This window comes from Halichoerus grypus, chromosome 9, assembly GCF_964656455.1.
Source record: "Halichoerus grypus chromosome 9, mHalGry1.hap1.1, whole genome shotgun sequence".
NCBI lineage: Eukaryota > Metazoa > Chordata > Mammalia > Carnivora > Phocidae > Halichoerus > Halichoerus grypus.
Window position 1 is genome coordinate 19,419,997 of NC_135720.1, and position 25,787 is coordinate 19,445,783.

General features: G+C 40.4%; 1 protein-coding gene across 4 annotated transcripts in view; it reads right to left on the reverse strand.

The window, feature by feature from the left end:
- Positions 1–445: 445 nt before the first annotated feature.
- GRM1 (glutamate metabotropic receptor 1) overlaps positions 446–25,787 on the reverse strand; it is a 410,234-nt gene continuing 384,892 nt past the window's right edge. For 2 of the 4 annotated variants that reach the window (XM_078054607.1, XM_078054608.1), the window contains exon 9: positions 446–4,114. In XM_078054607.1, coding sequence (XP_077910733.1) covers positions 3,202–4,114 — 913 coding nt within the window. In that variant the 3' untranslated portion in view covers positions 446–3,201. Of the gene's footprint in view, positions 4,115–11,862; positions 11,948–25,787 lie in introns of all 4 variants that reach the window. The other 2 variants (XM_078054610.1, XM_078054609.1) reach the window with 2 other exon arrangements.

Here is a 25,787-nt window from a genome sequence, read left to right on the forward strand (position 1 = left end):
TAAGGGAATAGAAGGAGGATGTCAACAAAGTAAGAAACCAGGTTCCTCTAGGGTGTGAGTCTTGTGGGGCACAAATAAAACAAAGATGGCAGCCTTCAGATGCCTCCATCTCCAGGGCTCCACTGGAGATCCAGGAGTTTGTCAAGCCTCATACATTCTATCAAAAAGATGAAAGACAATGTCTGCCATAGCACTGAATATTGAAATTCTGGATTTAATTTTAAATTTCTAGTTTCAGGTACCACCTTTATCAGAATCAAAATGTACTCCACTTTGTTACCTACCTGGCCTATAGATTTTGTGTGATGTTCTCCAACTTTGATCTAGAAGACATGTTGTGAGCAAAATCAAACCACGATAACTGTTTTTTGTACCAGTCTATTTCTCTTATTGTAACTCCAACAAAACATAGAGAAGGAATACACACATTTAATAAATAGAAAATATTTATTATACAGCATTATCAAGATTATCTGACAAAAGGCAGTAACGAGCCAAAGGAAAACACTTTTACAAGAAGCTAAACAACTTGTATAAGCACATACATTAAGGTGAAGATATCTGCCCTTTTGGTACAGGGTATGTATGTGTACATTTCCAATTTTGAACAATTATGCTATAAGAGCTAATACTGTATTGTATTCAAGAAAACTTTTAATCATGACATTAGGCATTCAGAGAAATAATGTAATTGGTGTTGAATGTGGTCACCAAATGTCTCAGACTAAAACCTCAGAACAAACTGACATATTATTTGAATAGTAGAGCAGTTTTCCTGATCTATTCTTACTTTAAAAAAAATCTGAATGCACAAGTCCTGTGATATCAAGGACATATGTTAGTGGCATTAAGATAAAAAAACATGTTCCACGAATAATAGATAGTAGGCTTTTACTTGCTTGTTTGCCAATAAGCAGACCACCTATTAAGCACTGGAACCATCCACTCTCCTCATTCTGCTTCATTACCGTGAAAACATGGAACTGAAATTCTTGTTTCAGTCATGAGGTCTTTCTACCAAAGGTGTTACAAATAAATTTTTAAAGGAAAGGCAGTCCATTCTTGATATGGAACTGACTAAACTTGGCAGTGGAATATGGGAAGACATAAGAAACATGAGCCTCAAATATCGGAGCTGAGGTTAAATTCTGAACAAATGATGCGGTGGGTATTTAAAGATTCTAAGATGATTTTTGGCTGAGAAATTAGCTTCCACATGAAGGAAGCATATTAAAATATGACTGCACATAAGGCATAAACAGATATTTAAAGGGGTAAGCTTCATTCCACAAATAATAGAAGAAATCAAAACAGCAAGAAAAATTGCTTTTATTGGGTGTAAAAAGGAGGATAAAAATGAAACTGGATTACACGTACGTGGATATTACACACAGCAAATGACAAAAATATAAAGAAAAGTGATGACAGTGAAAACAGACGAATCAAAGTACATGGAAATAACAAATAAAAGAAAGTAAGAGGTGATGAATAGATAATTTGAAAAATTATGACCAGACATAGAGGTTAGTATATGCTTCAATCACTGAAAGCTCAAGTCGCTGTGGAAAATCTTTTTTAAAAAAAATCTAAAGTGACCTGAAGTAATCTCAATATTGTCATTTCAATGTCATGTTTTAATAATGATGTGTGAAAATTTATAAAATGTACCTCTTTATTGTTACCCACAGTTTTTTATGAATTTTTAATGTGACAAATTTTCAAGCCACCTCATTAATAATGTGTTCCACATCATAAAATATCTGAAAAATAAGTTCCCTCTTAGAAGAGGAAGGACCATCTGAGCAGCGTATGAAAACCACTCGATCCCAGCACTCAAACCTTCAAAGAGCTTCTGTAAATATTGGTGACAATATATAAAACATTATTAGAACATAAAAATATCTATACTCTATTGGAAAGACAACCTTCCAGTTGCAGTTCCGCTGACGTTACATTGCACAAATTTTATTATAACACATATACAAGGACACAGGAACACATTTACGTACTAGTTACAGGGACTTGGATGACAGAAGGAAAGAATTATTTGTCATTGAACCAGTAATAGTTGCTGTGAGTACACCGTTAAGTTCGAGGATGGATTTGTTTCTGTCGTTTCTGTAGTACGCAGGAGAAACAATGCACCAAATACACATACTGCATCTCAGGAGTTCAACTGGTAATAATATTTGCTACAGTAAATGTAAGGTAAGAATTTTGCCACATGGTTTGTTCTCTTTAATTGAAGGGCAGAGAAGAGCCCCCCTTGGCACAAACACAAGATAATCCACAAAACATCTTCTGCCATTCTCAAAACAATCTCTTGTTGCAGCGTTTTTTCCAAAATCACCAATAAGTGAGTATCAACTATGAGACGTTATCTGTGCTGATGGTGTTCACCACCTCATGCTTACGCACTGTCTTGCTTCTCACTCCGTCCTCCCTTAGCACTCCTGATGAAGCACTTTTTGGTGATGCTTTTGCTCTGATTCCTGTTTTCCTAAGTAGAGAGAAATCACAGAGCAGCAGGGTGTCCATACACTTTTTTCCAAATGTGACAACAAGGCTGGCTCTGCATCGGGTGCAATGGGTGAAGAGAGGCCCCTGTCTGGGCCAGTTCCCGAGGCTCCTGAACACCAGTAGGAGACAGGGTAGAGAAAAATGAGCTGCCATGCATGGGTGGTTCCCTGCCTGCCCCTCCTTCACCCACCCGGTCTGTCCGGCTCCATCACGCTCACTATGACTACCATGAATACCATGATGTCAACTAACGATCCACCTGGCTGGTCCACATGTGCTGTCTCTTTTCAAACTGGCCAAGTGTGTGTGGGCACGTATATCTATGCACAATTGTCCAAAAGAGGAGATTATTTCTGTTGATTTATTTATTTATGTACGTATGTATGTATTTATTTATTTATGCGGTGAAAGTTGTACACTATATGGGATTGTGCTTTGTCAGAATTCCCTTTCTTCCCAGAGAAAGCTTTTGAATAATTCAAGAATCGGGATCCTCGCCGGGCTCCTTTTTTGATTGCAGAGCACAGTTCCCTCTGGCCTTCCCTAAGGCAGCAGCTTCGTCTCCCTCTCCCTCTGACTTCACCCTCCTCTCCCGAATCTCCTCCTCCCAGCTGTCCGCACATCTCCGGAGGTGCTGGTGCTCACTGGTTTCTCTTGCTTTTGCATGTGGACACCTCCTTCCTACAGGGTGGAAGAGCTTTGCTTATAGTCCCTCAGGATGACCGAGGCGTAGGTCACGTTGGGAGGGGTGCAGAGCACCGACTCGGACACGGGGGAGCTGGGCACCGAGCTGCCCGAGGCCACCGAGTCGCGGAAAGGCGACGGAGGCGTCAGAGCAGGCGAATCCTCGGGGGCCGGTTTGCTGGCCGCCTGCAGGTCCTCGTCTTCCTCTTCCAGTTCATCTTCCTCCGTGTTCCCTTCCCGCTCATACAAGTACTCTTGGAGGAGCTTGAACCTCTCGCTGTCGTCCTCGTCCTCGTCTTCTGCTGGCGGGGAGGCGGGCTCCTCCCCGAAGGTGCTCAGCTGCAGCGGGAGCATTTGCAGGTGCTGCGGGGGCGCCGGGGGCGGGAACAGCGAGCGCACCCCGTTCCCCGGGCCCCCGGGGACTGCGAGCACCGCATTGAAATCTGGGATCCCGGTGCTGAAATTGTTGACCACTCCCTGTAGCTGGTCCATCAGGGATTTCTGCGGTTGCGGTGGCTGCTGGAGGGGAGGGGGCAAGCCCTTGGGGATGGCCGGTTCTGCCAGGAAGAGGGGGGTCTCCTCTGTGGTCAAGTGGGGCGGCAGAGGCGGGGTGCTCACCGCGGGTGGCACGCGTCGGTGCACCACCATAGAAGGACTGCTGGGAGGGCTGAAGCCAACCGGCTGGGCATCCTCCTCATCCACGTTGTAAAGGGTCTTGGTGCTGGTATCTGAAAAGGTCAGGCTCTTGCCGGAGCCCTGGTAACTTTTAGTGAGGGGCTTGATGACGGCTGTTTGGTTGCAGGCCGTCTCACTGGTCTTCACGTGCACAGAGAGGCGGTGCCACATGTGCTGTCCCTTGGGCACCTGTCTTCCACCTGGTTCAGACCATGACACAGACTTGCCATTAGAACTATGAATAAAATAGAGATGGATTTATTTGCAGATATATCGTGCACACAGGAGAAAATATATATAAATTATATGCAATCCCAGCTCAATGCAATTTGATTCCCCCCCACCCCCACCCCCCAGTATGCCCGGCCTCCATACCCTTAACCTCCCCTTATCACAGGTCAAAGGCCAAAAGCTGCAGTGACCACAGCTTGCCTCTGTAGCTGGTCAGTGATTCCATCAACCCCAAGACAAGGCAGAACACTTTGACCCGGAGAAAGTCCCAGGGGGAGAAACGCCAGGCTGCTGCAGAAGCAGCTATTTTCATTTCGGTCTGAGATTTCACAAAGTTATTACACCCTCAGGTACACACACATACCCTTAAGGTAACCACAACATCGCCACTCAATGCAAGCCTTTGAAAGATTCCACAATTGATGGAGGAAACAAATAAGAAATAACACTGTAGTTACACATGGACAACTGAACGTAATGCCCGGAGCTCTTGCCTCCCTTTCTTCTTAAGTCCCTGGAACAAAATAAAACCCACATATTAAGCTACTCTCATTGTCCTGTGAGGTTATAAAATATATCCCGAGTCGCCCTTTCTGATAGGTACCTTCCTGGTACCAGAGCAGCAAGGTCAGAAACATGGCACCTGTCCAGAAGAGAAGAAAGCGATGACAGAAAACCCAGACCCATGTTCCACTTATGTGTGTCATAACTTTGGCTTTTCTTTTTATTCCAACGCATTGTTCCCGACACATACAATGAATCACAATTCACATAAAGGCCCTGATTCATAGCAGCTAGTTTGGGATTTCCCCGCTGGGGACTTTTAACTAGGTGTGTTTGAAAAGAGATAGAACCAAGAAGCCCAGCAAAATACAGATGCTCAGACCCTGGTTTAGTCCTTCAACATAGTCTGTGATGAAAATGAGACAAAATTAAGATTCAGAGAAAGCAGAAGTTATGGAGACAAAGGTCCCTCCCTGGCCTTTTCCTCATTGAGCTTTGGAGAAGAAAAATGTTAGGGTACCAGCAGCCCTCCTGCTTTATCAACTTTCATTTTCATGGGACCATCAAAAAACCAATCAAATAGAAGAAGGAGGAGGAGGAGGAAGAAGAAGAAGGAGAAGAAGGAGAAGTGGGAGAAGGTGGAGGAGGAGAAGGAGGAAGAAAAGAGAGGTATTGTGTATATCATTCAAATTCTATTCTGCATGTTGTAATAACTCTGGTCTTACTTTTGGACTTTTAGCTTTTTTTCTGTATAACTTTTAGCAGATGGTGGTAACTTACCATAGCACACTATTAATAACAGCAGTGTTAATACTTATATCAGGAAATATTTTTTCTTGTGTGTGTGTGTTGTTCTTTTTTTTGTTGTTTTTTTGAGTTTGCTTTTTCACTGTATCCATGAAAACAACAGAGAAGGTAGCACAATGTTAACACGTTTTTGAAAGTAAAAGGAATAGGGATAAGGAACATTTTTTTTCTTAGGTGGATATGTGAAATAGACTATTCTGTGTCATGGTCTTTGGTTTTGAAAAATGTAGGAAGTGATCAATAGTTAATATAATGGTTTATTTAATCATTTTGAAAATGCAAGAATGAATACTTCAAAACTCATGCGTGTTGCATTTATGATGACGATAATATTTTGACATTTTACATATTATAATTTTGAAAAATGAAGTGAGCGAAATAAATACAGAGTTTTGCAGAAATTCTGATACCTATTATAGAAATTCTGGATATAAAAGTCCTAAAATAGATATAATAGTTAAAATTTTGAACTCATTATTTGGGAAAAGGCAGTTCCTCTTTCTTATAATTTATATGCTATATGTATACTTATTTGAGAGAGAGCTGCAGGCAGGTGGAGGGGCAGAAGGAGAGGGAGAGACAATCTTGAGCAGACTCCCTGCTGAGCGTGGAGCCCAACAATGGGGTTGGGGGCGCTTGATCTCACAACCCTGAGATCACCACCTGAGCGGAAACCAAGACTTGGATGCTCAACCAACTGAGCCACCCAGGCACCCCATTTATGTTATATTTTTAATTGTCTAAGAAAAATCTCATCTCCAAAATACTTTGTGAAAATTAATATTTCTCTGAAATATATGCTTAATATATTTGCTGAGAATGTAGAAGTACTTGTAAATGCAAAATTACTGGCTTTTCAGCTTCCACACTATTGTTAGAATACCTTTCTTCCGAGTTGAGTCAACTATAGAACAGACGGCTGGTGTTCCCAGCATGAACAGACAATCAACCAGTCAGTAACCAAGACCACAAGCCACAGTTCCTCTTCTGAGTTTGAAACTTTAGGTGAGCTCACCTCCCACCTCCTTCTTTCTCAATTTCCTCCAATCCTTACTCTACTCAGACCGTCTCTCTCTTTATACGTTCATTACTACTCTTTCAGAAAGTATAAAACCACGGATTTGCCTCTTGCCTTGCCTCTTAAATATGCTCTAGTGTACCATCCAACCTCAATGATTTGCACCATTTTTTAAAAAAGAGATTTTATTTATTTATTTGAGAGAGAGAAAGAGAGTATGAGTGAGGAGAGGGGCAGAGGGGGAGGGAGAGAGACAAGCAGACTCCTCCCTGGGCATGGACTCCACCCTGAGCAGGGAGCCCAATGCAGGGCTCAATCCCAGGACCCTGAGATCATGACCTAAGCGGAAATCAAGAATCAGATGCTTAACGGACTGAGCCACCCAGGAGCCCCTGGTTTGCATCACTTTCAATTGCAATGGAAACATCTATTCCTTCTTCCAATGCCTGCCTCTCAATGCTTATTTTTTTAAGAAATCATTAAACTAAAAGGATGCTTTGTGTCTTTATTTAGCTGTGTGTGTGTGTGTGTGTGCGCGCGCGCACGCGCGTGCATATGTGTGTGTATGTGTGGGTGTTTAAGAAACAAGTCCCTTGAGAGCTAGTCTACACCTTACTTAACCACCAGGCTTACATACCCCAACAAACCATTGCTCCAGTCTCCATAGATACTGGCAAAAAGGCATCCTTGTATTCTTGGGACTTAATATCACTCACTCACTCACATGGGCTGTTCTCCTCACTTCCCAGGGCCCTACGTAGGCCTCTATTTAAATCATGCGCCTCCCTATTTTAATGGTACTATTAATCATCTTGCATATAGATAAAATCACATCTTAGTTCTGTTTTAATCCAATACCATTTTTACTCTTGTAATGGGAGATTTTCACCCTGGCTGTCAAAATTAACAGCCCTTCCCCTCAGAGTCTTGCTCTAGATTTCTTGTAAAGAACTGTTCAATTAGGAAATAGTTCCGAATGTCCCAGGACATTTATCAGATTAAGAAAATTAGATTAACTTTTTTTTCCAAGGACAAAATAAATTGCTTCCTAAAAACCAGAGATAGTGAAGGAAATGTATCATCTCATAGAAACTTCGGGACAGTGTATAAACTTCAGTCCTTCTGAATTAGGTGTTTCTGACATGTGGTCCGTATACAGCTTGAATGGTCCATGAATCTACACATGCGATAAGCTTTGTTTTTAGACTGGATCAATATTACGTCTTGATAGATTGTACACTGCTATTTTCAAATGCATGTAAGTGCTATCATGATAAAATGTGCTGCGAGATACAAATGTAGCTAAATTCGAGAAGCTTTTTTGTGTTTTATGTTCAGGTGGCTGCTAAAAAAAATGTACAATTATTATCATTGATTCGAGTGAAGGTTTAATAAGCATTTTGGTTTGAAAAGGGATTTCCCTATTTGAAAAGGTTGGGAGCCCACTGCTATGATATTAAGAAGAGAAAAATGTATAAAATATGGGGCAGCCAAAAAGGAGTAAATGCATTATCAAAATGCAATATTACTATGAAATAAGTCTTCTATTTAATCCCAGATAACTTTAATACCTTCCGTTTCAGCCACGAACTTCTTCCTTTTATTATTTAATTTTACTTGGTTTCCTAAATAGAAGTCTTAGGAAAAGCAACCTGATCTAGAAACACCACGTACTTGTCGCAAAACACCCCACCCTTCCTGCTCTCACTTCAGAAGGCAGACATCAGGCCTAAAACAATCTCATATTTGAAGATCAAATGCAGTAGCACTTGGCGTGAATACCTCAGGTGGCTAAATATATTTATTGATATAGAAGTTATTGGAGGAAATGGCTGCTAGGCTTGAGAGGAACCAGGATGTAGAGGGTGATCTACACTGGGAGTGTGCAGAGCCAAGCAGGCCTGGGACTGCCGAGCCAGCCATGACAGGCTTGGAATCTTGCTTTGGTTTTTCTCTCATTAGATTAGTCTAACAATCCCCCCCAAACAGAAAACCCAATATTTACAGCACTTTAGAGAATGGTTAGAAGTGGGTGGTGCAAACAGATTAGTATATCTTTGGCACTCGGAGTGATCTTGTCTGTTCTATTTGTTTCAGTAAGTACTAGTTACATCTGCAGGGTACATTGCTCTCTGCTCCAGAGAGGTCTAAAATGGGAATAACAGTGGGTGGGTGTTTGAGATCAGGAGGGAAGCATCCTGCACAAGCTGCCTGAGGGGGAAGCTTACACAACACCTGTCTCCCTTATGTCCAATTCAAGTCTTTGCCACGAGGCTTAATAGCTTCACGACAGACATAAGGATGGCATCCAGAGAGCCCACAGACAAGGCAAGACCTTAGCAGAAAGAGGGGAGACTCAGTCCCTGGAACCTGAAGAGGTTAGCATGTGTTTTCTCTGAAAATGAAAGTGGAAACAGGAAATACCATTGAGTCATGGCATGGAGAGAATGGCTTACCAAGTCCAGAAAAGAAACCAAAGCTACAGGCTTATGGGCAGTTTTGCTGGGGCCGTGCAGCCATGGTGGGGACACGAGGCCTTTCCAAAAAGGCTGGTGCTGCCCCAGCTGAGATACTCGGAAAGGGATGCCAGACATGTGTTGTCCAAATGCCTCGCCTCTTCCTGCTTCACGCAGCTGGTACCAGAAGGAAGTGTGAGTAGTGATTCTTGTAGAATCGCAGGCATCGGAACTATTTGAAGCCTTATGAGTCAGACTCTTGTTTTCCCAGGCAACGCCAAGTTAGTCTTCAGTACAAAGGACTTCCACTGATGCCAGTTACACTTTTGAAGGCTTTCCAGAAAAATCTGCATATTCAGTATATAATCTCTGGAAGCCTATGTGAACATAATTAAAATTTCTCACCTTTTGGATTCACCACTAGTAAGGTAGAAAATCTCTGGATGTGTTATTGGAGACAAATGCTTTTTGACTACATGAGAACTTCGTAGTTTCTGCAGATATCAGTCTTAAATAGCATTGTGGATTTATCCCTCTCCTCTAATCCTAACATCATAAGCTAGTCAGAGAACCACTTGGCTTGCCAAAATTTATAATACCTCAAAGTCTAAATATACAGTCCTCCTTTTAAATCTTTAGATGAATCACATTCTATATGTTAAAGTTATATGATACAGGATACACGATACAGGATACACAGCAGCACAAGGGAAATCAGTTTGCCTTTATTAAGCTTTGTGCTCTCTTCAATGAATCAATTAAGAAAAAGACATCCACAAACAAAATGAGCTCACCAAAGTATGGGAGGCTCCATAAACTTTGTCTGGGTATAGGGTCTACTGTCTTGAGAAAACTGACAAATCTGTTTCAAACTAATGAGTAGAATTCTGATGTTTATTAAATTTTTTCTAAGTACATTTTAAATGGCCATTGGTTCAACCTAATCATGATTCCTGGCTGAGGAAAGAAATTCCCATGCCAAAGTTTACTGAAGACATCATGTTGGTACAGGAGTATTGTTTTAGCAGAGGTATACCAGCTGTAATTATATTCCTCCAAGAAGTACAGATGAGTCTAGATTCCATTCCCTTTGAAGGAACTTCAAGTCAAGCATTATTGTATTTCTATGCCCCATGCTACCACACCTGTAATTTTAATAGCAAGTCATTTGATGTTCCTCAGCTCTAACCTGGAGTCCTCACGGTTTGCTCTGGAAACATAGGGCAATTGCATTGCTCTGCTGGGATTATTCCTCAGAAACAGGATAGATCTAGGCAGACCACAATGGTCCAGTAGGCAGCTTTATCTCCATTACTAGTCCCTTTGCCTGGATTGTTCAGAAAAGCTGTGGGAACTGCAGGTCACAGAGACAACGTATCTTTTTTGTTGTTGTTTGTTGAGGAACAGCCAATGCTAAAAATTGCGAATCTCTTCTCAATCTTTTCCCGATCCTTTATAGTCTCCCGAAAGAAAGCTTGAACAGATCCTATTCCGAGAATTCTTAACAACCAACCTATCAGCTTTGCTGATTGTGGCTTTTTTTTTTTTTTTTTTTATCACCTACCAAGAATGTACCCACTTTCAGCCTTTGCTTTTGCTTTTTTAGGCACTCACCTTTAAGTCATGAAATGTTAGGTGACTCTCCTCTCTTTCTGGCCCTGCTGTCACAGCAAGACAAGCACATCTACTATTCCCATCAATCCCTTTTGACAGGCAGCCAGGAGCTGTCATAATCAGGATCTCCTTGCTGTGCCCTTGGTCAGACTCAGCCCAGGCTGCAAGAAATGCTCAATGTCTTTTGACTTGGGAAAATTACAGACAGTGCATCCAAGCAGACTTGAATGGCTTTGATCTCAATGAGCAGGGGCCTCCTGACCACCACCTGAAACACACTGGCATGGCTACCATATTTTTCCCTTAAAGAATCAGTATGATTTGAATGAGACCACACTCTTTCTATTTGGGCTTTTTGAGGGAATATCAGAACACAGACTTCCCAATGCACTCCACTGAGTGAAGAAAAGAGATGCTGTGGCCTCATACACTGGCCTCCATAGCCAGGTTCAGTAGCAAACATTTGAACAAATTGCGCTCTTCTCATCTGAAGAGCTATTCAAGCCACAGACACCTTATCAGTGGACTCCCTCCTGCTGCAGGAATGTGTACCTTTGACTCTCCCAGGAGTTTGATGGGCTGTAAAGGAACAGCTGAAAAATGACCACAGACTCCGTGCACAATGAATTGAACATGGTCTATGTTCCTTTGTTAACTTAAAGAGACACTGTCAAGATCTAAAGGTCGAAAATTGGACCAAACATGCACCATTTTTATCAGATGGCGAAAATCTGATAAAAACACTCAGAATTCTGGGGGCAAATAACTACATTTCCTTTTTGTAATACTCTCTTTTCATAGGACTCAAAAAACTTTTGTTTTGTGCTCCCCAGGCTGTGGGAGGCACCCAGCAGAGGCTCGCGTCAGTGCCCACCCCCTCGAGCTGACATTATGGAACTCTCCGTAAGTTCGAGTTATAGCTTTTACTTTAATGCAGACAGCATCATTTCAAACATTTGTGCAACAGCAAAAAGGCAAAAAAAAAAAAAAAGAAAGAAAGAAAGAAAAAAAAGAAAGAGCTCTGTTTGCCAAGGAAAAGCTGACAAATTTATGAAGGGGGAAAATTCACTTTTGAGCTTGTGAGTAGGAGTCACAAACAAAAGTGAATCTCTAGAATTGGAAAAAGTGTTGTGTCTTGCGTTGAAACTTAAAAAAGCAAAAAGACTAACAACTTGACAGTGCCCTTTTAAGAACGATGGACAATCAAATTAAGGCAGTCGTGCAAACCATGGCACGTAAATGGTTCCTCATTCTTGATGGCATGCACATCTGCTTCCATGTTAGAAAGTGGAAAAACCCAGGAGAGAGAAAGCAAGGGGCAGACCACTACATTGTCCATGCAGCTTTTCTTACACATTCACTGCAGTGTGGGGGTTTTCAAAGCTGCACATGTGCCGACGGACATTGGCTGGTGGGCGAGAATTCTGGCTGCCTCTTCCTGAAGATTGAAAAGAAAAAGACACCCAGTGAGTGAGTGGTTATACACGTGTACAGATAGAGTGCTCACACCACTCAGGTGGTGCCTGGGCCTGGGCCAGGGCCTAGCCTGGCTCCTGAGCCTTTCTCCATGTCACCTCCTCCCCCACGTGTCTCCCCTGCACTGGCTGGCTATTTCTTACTGCCAGGCTCATTTCTGAAAGCCACATCAGTGGAGTGCATTCTTTCTTTTACCTTATGGGACCATCTCCTTCCAAGTGGCAGATGTTTTTTTCTGCTGTGTGTCTGTCTGTCCAAAATCAGCTCTTTCCCTCCACTCTGGACACCCCCTTTCCTTCTGGTGGCAGTGGGTTCCACCTCCACTCACACCAATGCAGGCTGAATCTTCCCGCCCATCATCCCCTTAAAGTATGTTCGTGGATTTATGTCTTATGTTGTGAATTTCAATTGCATTGCTAATTTTCCTTCATCTTATGTTATCACGAATGCATTGTTGTCACTTCCTATAAAGTCACATTTATCTCTTGGCCCTCACAGGATGAAATGTATCTGATGGTGGAGAGAGGGGGAGTGGTGAGAGATTGGAGGAATCTGCCACTTGGGGAGAATGTCATCTCATTCCTTGGCTAGAGGTCTCCTTATACAGCACATAGGATGATCTGATAAGGGAAGAAGAGCATTGACTGGTCATGGCAAGTTTAATGGGACAGCCATGGGCAGTTGGCCTTTTACCATCATTTGTTGGAGTGAGGATAAGTGGGTTTCCCATGAGTTAAGCAGCCCTTCAGAAGATAGTGGGATAAAACCATCTTGTTATCACTCCACCTAAGACGGCTGCCAATCACAGAAAAGAATTTCAGGAACAAGATGCTAAAGGTGAACCATCAGCAGGTGGGCTGTGGGTGGATGGATGAGGTTGGTTGAATTGGGGGGAATCTCAATATGAAGGAACTCTCAGTGATGAAGTCCCCTCTAGAGGGTCCCTAAGAACTCACAAATATCCTCTATGTATCAGCATTGGGCTGCCTACCCCAAGACCCTGGTGACAACTATCCATTGTTAATCAGAAGAGGACCACATCAGCTGCAGGCAAGTCAAAAACTTTGGCTATATTTCCTATCTTTTTTCCCATTAAAGCAGACAGAGGAGGGGAAACAAAAGGGAGGAGCCAGAGATATTGCAGGAGCAGACCACGCCCCTTCCCATTCCATGTATTCCAGACCGAGGCCTGGCACGTGCTAGAAAGGAGAGATGTGAATTTGAGGTTTGAAACAAGAATACACTGGAATAGCTTTTCAATTCCTGAAATCAAGGAATCTGATCTGAATGTAGAAGGTGGGAAAAAAGTCTTCCATAGCACAGTTGAAGGTAAAAGAGAAAAATAAAATGAATCAGTATGTGTATTCCCTCCAAGTTTGGGCCATTCAATAAGCCATTTCAAAGTACATGATCTACCCAGAATAATTTGAAATCCTCGCCCAGAGATAAAAACTTGAAACACCTTGGTGTAACTTCATTACTACTGCAATAATCCATTTATTTTAAAAAAAAATAGACAGAGATAATGTTTGCTATTAAGCTTGCTGAAGTAATATGTCCCTGACATTCAATATGCCCACCTGAAATCACAAAAATGATGACAACAATGAAAACATCAGCAAGTAGATGACCAGGGATAAAAGTATGATGTTCGACTGTATAAATGAAGCTATCAGTAAGAAAGAACATTTAACCTACAAAATAATAAAACAACTTCATTTCTCAGGAAGGAAGGCAGAAATACATTCAAGGCATTTGGCTTTCCCTTGCCAAACTTCCTGCGTCCCTTGACTCCCCTAGTTAATTCCACCTGTAGATAATGTCTACATGTGGCCTGATCCAATGGTGCTGGGAAGCCAGGATTCCACCCGGGCTGGCTCAGGACCTTGTGTCCAATACAAATGCACCACATGTCCTTCAGCAGAAGGTCCCTGCACTTGGGATTTAGTGGTCTATAGTCATCATTTTGAAATCTGCACTGGGGGCTTGGAGCCTCAGCTTACCCATGGTCCTGCCTCCCTGACTTCCCTGGTGCCCCTGGGACCTTCCGAGGCTTCACTATCTGGCCCTGCCCAGGAATCACTGCCACTCTCCACCACTGGCAGGGGTGCAGGAAGATCAAATCAGGGTCAAGTGCACATGCTGCCTAGCATCTCCAGACAGTGATTGGCCGTCCCCTCCCTGGACTAGCAGGGCCACAGTGCATTTGATAGGCAACACCAGGGGGTGAGCTTCTCACCCACCCTCCATGCAGGTACCTTCTAGTCCACCTGCTGTTGTTGTAATACCCTTGGAGATCACCGGTCTACCAGGGGCTAGGGTAGGAGGGAAGGGAAAGGGGAGATGCTTGGTTCAATTTCCCTGGAGTGTCTGCCCAGTGACTGGACGGGTAGGAGGTGGATCTGGCAGCCTGAAGGCTGCACGTGCATGCAGTCAGAGTGGAGGCTGCGGCACAGGGCAGAGTATGCACTTGTCCCCCAAGTCTCTTCTCCCCACCCTGCACGGCAGTGCAGCATTAAATGGCAAATAAAAAACCACAAAGACAGGTTGAGAGAGAGACCACAGGAGAAAAGGCTTTATATTGTAGTCTCTTTAACATTTCCCTCTGTGTGTTCAACCAGGGGCCTCATGTTTTCTTTTTGCACTGGGCCGTGCAAATGATGTAGCTTGTCTTGTCTGCCGGGTGTATGTATGATGATAACCACGGGGAAACGACTTGACAGCTCAGAGACTTGACGTGCTGACATTAGCACAGGTGCACAGAGGGTGGCATGCCTGGACAACAGCCCTTCTGTCTCCAGGGACTGGGGTGGGAGCTCTGTGGCCTCTGGCACTGACTTGGAATTAACTGCTGCAGTTAGTGGACAGTTCTGTGGTTCCTTCAGAGGTGGCAGTCATACTGACAGCCAAACTCCATACAGTAACTCCCAGCAATCCCAAAGCCACCTTAATTCACTATTGATTGAAGTAATTGAAAAAATCATAGCATTTCCTTCATAGTGCCATTTTCTTCAGTCTCTGACTCACTTTGTGTTGAAGTGAAATGTAAATGACCTATGCCTACAGAGCTTACTTTTATGAAAGGGGTGGTTGATTAAAGGTTACAGGCCAAAGCCTTGAAAAATCTGATGCTAGAGTGTCTGTTTTTTCACTGCACAAAAACTGAGAGGAGCTTGACTTCAGGGTATTTTTAGTAACTGTAAAACCACATATTCAACCAACCACAGATTCGGCAAGCCCGAGTAAAAGCTTGGAGGGAAAATGCAGCATATGGAGACTTGACAAATATAAGTCCCAAATCTGTGCTTGAATCTTTTGGCAGAAACTGTGGATTTAAAGAAACCCCAGAAATTTAGTAAGAAAGATTCCTCTTCAATTTCTTCTGAAAGTGCAGTTTGTTTCTTTTCTTTTGCTCTTTTTTTCTTTCTCTTCTTCCCTTCTATTATCCTTTCTTCCTCTTTTTCTTTTCTTTTTTCCTTTCTTTCTTCCTTCTTTTTTCTTCTCTTCTCTTTTCTTTCTATAGAGTCACTGCTTGTTACAGTTTCTCTCATCTATTCTCATTGTCCAAATCTCCCCTTGTAGAAAAGACCATCTCTCTTCGGGTGTACTTAGTCCCATATGACTTTGTTCTAATGTGTTATTTTCTTTACAGTAGTTCATTCATACGTCAGTTTCTGTGCTAGGAATTATTCTTCACATGAACTTGAGAAGTTGTTACAAGCAGGTTTCATTCATTGTAGTGTAACAGTAAGACAGCTGGGTAAGGGGCCAGGAAACCAGGCACTCTCCAACTGTGTATTTGCCCCTTTCAGATTCAGTTTTTTCATCCATAAAGGACTGTTGAAAGAGTAAATATGAAAATGTTTCCAAATAGCAAAATGCTCTCCCAGTTTAAGACATCACTATTAAAACCCTTCCTCTGAAGGATGGAGCGACAAAAGCACAGACAAAAGACCCAGGTATTTTAAATCTCAGTGTGATTTAGCGTAGACTAATTCAGAGTATCTCAAACTTTACTTCATTTTACTTATGAATGTTAACCACTTTCCTTATTCAAGAATTTCCATAACTTCTACTAGAAAATAAACTCTTTTCTCTCCAGATCGTGGGGGATGGTGTTGGGGGTGGGGTGGGGAACAACGTTAGTGACATTGAATGGATGTGGCAGGAGCAGGTGAAAGCTAGGTACAGAGCAGGTTCGCTGTCCGTGTCTGAAGTTGCATACCTATGATAGGTTTGGAGGTGAGTCTACTTTTAGCAGAGAGAAATGGTCTATACAATTCCAGATGGTCAGTTTACCATGGAAATAATAATGGGGCAGCTGTCCAAAGTCATCATAAAGATTGGCAGCAACCACTCAAGACCATTTTAGCAGAGTGTGGTCTTTTTTTTTGTTGTTATAGATAAATATAGGATAATTTCTGCCTCTGATTGCTTTCCAAAGCCAAAGACTTGGCTATCCTTTTTTTCTATTATCTAAATTTAAATATTTATTTCTAAATATTCGTTCATCAGAGTGGAGAGTGGAGCTCTGATTGTATATGTAAACCCTCTGTAAATGGTAATTTCTTCCACTCTTCATTTTACTGCCTGGGTATCTAATACAGTACATTAATGTTCTTTATATAAACACACAGTGCAGTTTCTCCATACAGGTGTAAATACTGTTCTTTAAAGAAAAATTTAATTATAAAGATTTCTAAGCTAATAAGAGCTTATAGAAAATGACCTAATAAAATTCAATTTAATTGTCATAGATTTGTCAAATATAAACATTTTGCCTTATATAAAGTTTCCTTTCTTTTGAAAACATTAAGAATATATGTGAAGCCCTCTGTATATATATATTTTTAAAGATTTTATTTATTTATTTGACAGAAAGAGAGACAGCGAGAGAGGGAACACAAGCAGGGGGAGTGGGAGAGGGAGAAGCAGGCTTCCCGCTGAGCAGGGAGCCTGATGCGATGTGGGGCTCGATCCCAGGACCCTGGGATCATGACCTGAGCAGAAGGCAGACGCTTAACAACTGAGCCACTCAGGCGCCCAAGCCCTCTGTATATTATTCTTAATACTAATCCTATCCTTTCCAAGGGAAAATTTGGTATGGATGGATCATCACTTGGCATATTTTAATACTTTTACAACATATATATTCATATGTGTTAATAAATAATATACGGTAGTGTTTACCAAGTTATTAAATTTTATTGACATAGTATAACACTCTATTTCCATTCAGCAATTTGCCCATTTTGTCCATTTTGTATTACATTAACAGGTACAGTTCTAGTTCATTCACTTAAACTAAATTGAATACATACCACAACCAAAAATATAATCAATTCTCCTACTGATGGCCACTTAGGTTGTTTCCTACATTTTGCTATTTTAAGCAATGCTGCAGTAAACATTCTAGATTATGTCTCCTTGCACACAAAAATGGGAGAGTTTTTCTAAGCTATGGACCTAGAAGTAGAGTTGGTGGATTGTTGTGAGTGTACATTCATCTTTCTTTTTTTTTTTTTTTTAAAGATTTTATTTATTTATTTGACAGAGAGAGACACAGCGAGAGAGAGAACACAAGCAGGGGGAGTGGGAGAGGGAGAAGCAGGCTTCCTGCCGAGCAGGGAGCCCGATGCGGGGCTCGATCCCAGGACCCTGGAATCATGACCTGAGCCGAAGGCAGACGCTTAACGACTGAGCCACCCAGGCGCCCCCATTCATCTTTCTTATACATGGCAAAATTGCTCTATGAAGTGCTTGCCCAATTTACACTAGTATGTGAGAATTCATATTATTCTTTCTGTTTGTTTTTCAGACATCTTTAAAAGATGGCTTTTTATTATGAAAAATTTCAAAAATATAGAAACATGGAAAAAATGTTAAAATGAACCCCCACATCCCTATCATTCAGCTTCAATAATAATATATATGTGAATCTTGTTTCGTCTCTACCACCATTTATTTACTTTAAAGAAAAGTTAAATCATTATGTTTTCATCCATAAGTAATTCAGTATAAAGGCCTATAATATAGGTGCACATTTTTATAATAAAAGGAAAAATAATAATATTATCACATCTAAAATACATTAATAGTAATTCTTTAATATTTGATATTAAATGTTTAATTTAAAGTCATTACTTAGATTTCCCTGATTGTCTCATATATTTTTATTTTACTTTTGATTTTCAAATCAGCATCCAAACAAGATCTGCATATTGCATTTTGTTGATGACTCTCTTAAACCTTTTTTAATCTATAGATATTCCCTTCTTCTTTTTTGATGGCTATTTGTTGAAAACATACTGATTGTTTCCCAGATTATGGTTTTTACTGGTTGAGTCCCTATAGTGTCATTTAATACATTCCTCTGTCACCTATATTGCCTATCAATTGATAGTTAGATCTGAGGGCTTGATCAGATTCATGGTTGTTTGTACAGGGAGTATAATTTATAGGAGATAGTGTTTACTCCTTATTATACCACACCAAAAAGCACATAAATTGGGTTGTCTATTAATCACATTAAGATTGATCATTGGGTTCAAGTGTGGTCAGCCTAATGCACACATTATGAAACTTCCCATCAGCCTTTCACCTAATGGTTTTAGCAGTCACTGGTGATCATTATGAAGATCAACTATTTTATTACAAAACTACAAAATGGTAATATTATAATTCTATCATCCTTTCTATATTTGTCAACTAGATTTCTTTTCTAAAGTAGAATTTCCCCTCATCAGCTGTTTAGTTCCTCTGATGTAGAGTTCAAACAGAAAACACAAGCCAATGGCTGATTCTTTTCTTTTCTTTAGAAATGTTCAGAATAATGATTTAGGGGGTGCCAGGGTGGCTCAGTCATTAAGCGTCTGCCTTCTGCTCAGGTCATGATCCCAGGGTCCTGGGATTGAGCCCCACATCAGGCTCCTTGCTCAGCGGGAGGCCTGCTTCTCCCTCTCCTACTCCCCTTGCTTGTGTTCCCTCTCTCGCTGTCTCTCTCTCTGTCAAATAAATAAATAAAACCTTTAAAAAAAAAGAATAATGATTTAGTTTTCTAACAGTGATCTAACCCTCCAACAGTGATCAATGTATTACCTATGGGTCTGCTTTTATTGTCTAATTGTTTCCCTTGATTTTTTGGTAATATTGTCCTAACTCTTCCACACCTAAACATATAAAACACACACACACACATATAGAAACAAAAACACACATACACATATAAAATAAGATTCTGTAGAGGCTGTAAATTGTAGATGGTATTATCTGTGCTAGAGGTGCTTTACCACTTTTCCTGTTAAGTAGAGGGGACAGATTATCTTAATCTAATCCAGAACTGAGCTGAGTCAAAGTTATTTTATAATTGGGATAGGAATTGGTCTACTGTAGGGCATATCCCTTCAGGACTTTTAACAGAACATCTGGCTGTGCACTAGTACACCTCATCTGGTAGGTCTTTATCACCTCAGCATTAAGAGGCTATGGGAGATTCTGGCTAGCTTTTCAAAGATTTTCAGTTTAGATTTTTGGCTTCCTGACCCACACAACTTCAGAATTAGACAAATGACAGGGAACCCTGACCACATGATTGAGTGCCTCTGAGTCTCCAATTTTGTCAGTCCATGTGGTTGCTAAAGGCATTTTCTGTTTTTGTTTTTGTTTTTCTTCCCCCCCACAGGTGGGTCTGTCTCCTCATTATTGAAAGACTCCATGAAAATAATGCTCTATGTCAGAAGTGTTTAGTTTATCTTTTAACCTTTCTGATCCACTCAATTTCAGGCAATTGCAAATGTTTTGAGAGAGAAGCTAGACATATGTTGAAGCCTCTCTGCCTTTCCTTTTATTACTTAGACTGATGGCCACAGCATTTCTTCTGCTTTCTCTCCTCCCTCTGCTGACTCTGCTTGGGCCATGCCTGGATACTCAGCTTGTGTCATGCCTGGATACTCAGTCCCCAGCCAGGGCCTGGAGTTGGCAGATGCTCCCTGAGAAAAGCAGTTGCAGATCATCAGTTCACTTCTCGTTCTCCTCTCTCTGGTATTCCAGTCTCACTCTCCTACCACTTCAGTAACTCCCTGATAAAAAGTATTTGTCTTTTATATATGTTCCCCAAGCCTTCTTTACTCTTCACAAAATTTTGCACATATTTCCTTAAACATTCAAACATGTTTATCAAGTTTTTTTTTACCACATTGCAACGTATATTATATCTTTGCATCTCTCCTGTGGTCCTTTTCATTTCTTATTATATAAGTTATTGATGTTAATTCTTATCCCCTACATTTGGTAGGCCATAGTTTCTGAAGGGCAGGCTCCATTTCGAGTTACCATTCCCGCTTTTTTCCTACCCCAACTTTTGGAAATAAAAGGAAACCATATAATCTCTCATGCAAAGAATGATCACTTTTAAGAATGAAAGGAGTGCTTTAAAAGTCATGTTATGACAAAATGTGTAACCAGAGACTTTGGGGGAGCATGAAAATACATATGGTCACCTATTTATAGTAAATGAATGAATGACTGAAAAAATCAAAACAGAATGGAGAAATATTCCTAATAGAAAAATAAACCAGAAATACTTCTGAGCTTCTTCAACACTTTGCTAGTTTCAGGAATATCAAAAACACTTATTGCTAAATATCTAACTAAATTATGCAAAAATCATGTTTGCCTAACATGTTATATATGGCATAGAAACTAAGTGATCATTACAAATTAATGCAGGTGTTTGGAAAACAGAAAATAGCTGTTGATAACTCATCATAACTTGTGATTCATGGGGGTGCCTCGGTGGCTCAGTCAGTTGAGCATCTGACTCTTGATTTCAGCTCAGGTCATGATCTCAGGGTCATGATATTGAGCCCCACGAGGGGCTCCACACTCAGTGAGGAATCTGCTTGAAATTCTCTCCCTCTCCTTCTTGCATTGCCCCTCCTGCTCATGCTCTCTATTTCTCTCTCAAATAATAAATAAATCTTTAAAAAATAACTTGTGATTCATTAATCATAATTTCAAATTTAGTTTAATTTTGATCAATTAAAAATGATGACTCCTTGGGGTACCTGCTTGGCACAGTCAGTTAAGCAACTGACTCTTGGTTTTGGCTCAGGTCGTGATCTCAGGGTTGTGAGATTGAGCCCTGCATTGGGCTCAGTGCTCAGCACAGAGTCTGCTTAAGATTCTCTCTCCTTTTGCCTTTCCCCACTCTCTAAAATAAATAAATACATCTTTTTAAAAAATGATGAATCCTTGTTATATATTGGATTTGCTAAAAAGACCAGGATTGTCAATCAACTATTTTCCTATCCCTTGACAAAATATAAAAAATTGAAGAAAAAAGAAAAAGAAAAAAGAAGTAATTATTTTAGTAAGAAGCTTAAAATTGAAGTAATGATAATAAAAAGGACTTTAGGTCACTTAAATCTAGAATTGTGTGAGGCTTCTGATATTCTTGACTATGACATTCACAATATTAGATAAGTTTCTACTAAAGTTTATTTTATGCTACCATTTCTCTTTAAGCAGAGGCATTAATATCTTCATGTCACCACCCATCAAACCTGAAAAAGAACCAAATAGCAATTATCACACAATTTCCTTCATAGTATTAGATGTATAGTCCCCATAGCCCTAAAAGAATTCATAGTGATATCGTAGCTTACTGAAAAAGGAGAGGGGGAGATACTAAAATTGGTATAAGAGGACATCTGCTTCCAGCTAAGATGTAATACCCTGGGGTAAAACAACTCTCCCACTGAGAACAACTAGAAAAAACAGATTCAATATTTTTAAAAACCATTTACAGACATTGAAAACTGCCATGGCAACCAGAATCCAAGGTACCAAGTCAGAAAGAATCCAAGTCACAAAATCCAAGTCAGAAAGAAGAGAACTTCAGAAAGGTAAGTGGATAATCTTCAAGCTATTTTGCCCTTGGAACACTTGATTCTTTGTTCAGGAAAAACAGACTGAGCGTGTGGGTAGAGGGTCTTAACTAAGAGGTAAAGAAGCAAGAAAAACTTTATAAATGCATAGGCCTGTAGACATAAAAATTGATTTCAAGTCTTCCAAGGCAACGAGGACTTGAGGAGCCAAGATTCTGGAGAGAAGTCACAGACGGCGCGCGTGCGCACACAAACACACACAAAAGAACTAGTGCTTAGTAGGTTCCCTCATGAAAAATGTGCAAATTTTAGGCTGCACAAAGCACAGGATACAAAGTTAAGTAGAAAACTGCAGGAAATCAGAATGAAATTTTTGGAAGTATCACAGCACTGAGGAATCACAATTGAAGTTAAAGGCATTTAAAGAATGTGGAGCCTAAGGAAACAGTGGGGACACACAGGACCCTGGAGAGCTGTACCCTAGTAATAGGATGCATCAGGTGAAGCAGAATAAAACTACAATACACACTAAAATCATCTCAGTCAATCATCAGAGGATTTATGTATCAGGAATATATAAGCATGTATTGACTGTGCAAAACAAAAATAGTCATGTAATATAAGATGTAAAATGCGTGCAGAATTAAAATGCACAACAGAAAAGCACAAAAGCTGACACAAAGCAAATGCAATTAAAGTGTTTTAAGATCCTTGCTTTGTTTGGAAAGTGATAAAACTACTAATTGATTTAAGATTACAAAAGTCAGGAAATACCTATTATAATCTCTAGGGTAACCATAAAAAGAATAATAAAAGAATGTTAAACTAACAAATTAATAGATGGGAAAATTGAATATTAAAATGCTATATTAATCCAAAGAAGGCAAGAAGGAAGAGATAAACAAAAGGAGAGTAAACATAAATGGAAGTAATCATGGCGCCGAGACAAGCAAAAATTAGTTAAAAAGTAGATATAAATATGATTATGCCAGAAATTAGATCAATTGTAAATGAACTAAATATTCTAATTCAAATATAAGTATTATCAAACTGATTAAGAAACAAAATCTAAATCTAATCATGTGCAGCTTATGAGAGACACTCTTTAAACATAAGGACACAAAAAAGCTGAAAAGCAAAGGATGGAAAAGGCATAACATGCAAACACTCACCAAAACTAAAATCTATTAGCTACACCAATGTCAGACAAGGTAGACTCTACTTCAGCTAAACAATATAGAAGAGAACCATGGAGAATTTATATCAGGAAATCCAGGAATGTATTAATATTTGATAATTATTCAATATATTCCTCCATGTTAACAGAGTAAAATAGAAAAAAATAGGATATTTCAAGTGATGCAGAAAAAAAGATTTTGACAAAATTCAATGCCAATTTATGATAAATCTCTCAGCAAACTGAGAGTATAAAGGAGTATCTTCAACCCAATAAAGGTAAATTATGAAAACCCTAAAAGGAAATGTCATGCATAATGATGAAATTTTGAGTAATGGCAATGATGTCCTAGACCCAGAATGGCCAAAACAGTAATAAAGCTAGAGTAGTTATACTACTTGATTTTAAGACAATATAAGATTCAGGAATAGAAGACAGTGTGGCATTCTCATAAAGATAGACAAAGATATCAATAGAACAGAATAGAGAGTCCATAACTGGGACTATACTCGTGTATGTTCAGTTGAATTTTGACAAAAGCACCAATGTCATTCAATGAGGGAAGGAAAGTCTTTTAAAAAATTAAGCTGGGAAAACTGGATTTCTATTCAAAAAAATTAAAAGAACCTTGATCCATTCCTTACACCATATATTAAAAAAGTATTACAGTACTAAATGTAAAAGTCAAAATTATAAAATTATAGAGAAGAAAATACAGGAGAATATTTTTGGGATCTAGAGTAGGCAAAAATTTTTTAAACTGAACACAAAAAGCACTAACCATAAAAGAAATGATAAATGAACTTCATCAAAATTAAAAACTTCCACTCATCAAAAGATACCACTAAGAAAATGAAAAGTCAAGTCACAAATTGAGAAAATATTACAATACATGTATCTGACAAAATCTCATATCCAGATTGTAAAAAGAAGCCCTAAAATCAATAATAAAATACAAATGACCCAGTAAAAAATAGGTAAGGGTAGGAGCAAGATGGCGGAGGAGTAGGAGACCTAAATTTTGTCTGGTCCCAGGAATTTGGCTAGATAGGGATCAAACCATTCTGAACACCTACGAACTCAACAGGAGATCAAAGAAAAGAATAGCAGCAACTCTCTGAACAGAAAAGTGACCACTTTCTGGAAGGTAGGATGTGCGGAGATGTGAATCCGAGGGGATATTCGGGAAGACAGACCCCGGCGGGGAGGGAGCCTCCATCAGCTGCTACTGGCAAGTGACAGAGCAGTGGAGCACAAAATCGGAACTTTTAGAAGTCTGCTCCGCTGAGGGACGTCGCTCCAGTGGCTAAGCGGGGGGTGGAACACTCGCTGGGACAGTGTGGTCTCAGGACCCTCAGGGTCACAGAAAGACCGGGGGTGCCTGAGTGCGGCAGACCTCCCAGGTATTGGAGCAGGGAAGCCGGCTGCAGAGATGGAGCCCAGGAGTGGGCTCTCAGCTCGGGGTTGTCATAAACCATGATCCGTGGCACAGTCGGGCCACAGCTCCTCCAGCAGGGACCCAACAAGCAGCAGACCCAGGGAGACTCCTCTTCCTCCCCTGGGAGGAGTGGCACGGGAGTGCACCACAGGAATCTGCTGGGTTTGGAGACTCCACGGCGTCGTGTGCCAGAGATAGAAACGCTCGGTCACAGGCCAGTGAGCACGGAGTGCGGCCGGAGACCGGGGATATGGGAGTGATTGACTGCTTTTCTCTAGGGCTCACTGAGGAGTGGGGCCCTGAGTTCTTGGCTCCTCTGGGGCGGAGATTGGGAGGCTGCCATTTTCACTCTCGGCCTCCAAAGCTGTACAGAAAGCTTGCAGGTAATAAAAACTCCCGAGAGCAAACCCGAGCAGATTACTTAGCCCGGACTGGCAAGGGTGTGGCAATTCTGCCTCCAGCAAAGACATTTGGGAACCATGGCAACAGGCCCCTCCCCCACAAGATCAGCAAGAACAGAATGACAGAACTCCAGCGCTAGGGGAATACTGCACATAGAATTCATGGCTTTTTTCCCTCTGATTCTTTAGTCTTTCGAGTTAATTTTTTTAATTTAATTTTATTTTTTTGAAATTTTCTTTTTCCCTTTTTCAACCAACATCTTATCAATCCCTTTTTTAAAAAATCTTTTTTATTTTTCATTTTTAGAGTCATATTCTATCCCTTCATAGTAGTTAACCTTATTTTTGGTATATATATATAACTTGTTCTCTCTTTAAAATTTTGGGATACAGTTTCTTCTAACAGACCAAAACATACCCTAAATCTCTAATGTATGGCTTTGTTCTAGTCTCCTGCCTGATCACATTCTCTCCCTTTTTTTTTAATTCCTCTTCTTTCTTTTTTCAACCAACTTCTTATCTTATCAATTCCATTTATAAAATCTTTTATAATTTTCATCTGTACAGTCATATTCCATCCCTTCATCATATTTACCCTTATTTTTGTACATATATAGGTTTTTCTTTCTTTAAAATTTTGGGAGGCAGTTTCTTCTAACAGACCAAAATAAGCCCAAAATCTAGTGTGTGGCACTGATCTATGCACCAGCCTGATCATATTTGATCATATTCTGTTTTTTTTTTTTTTAAATCTTTTTCTTTCTCTCTTTATTTTTTTTTTTCTTTTTTCTTTCTTTCCCTTTCTTTTCCCCCGGTTTCAGGTCTCTTCTGATTTGTTTAGTGTATGTATTTCTGGGGTTGTTGTTACCCTGTTAGCATTTTGTTCTTTTATTCATCTA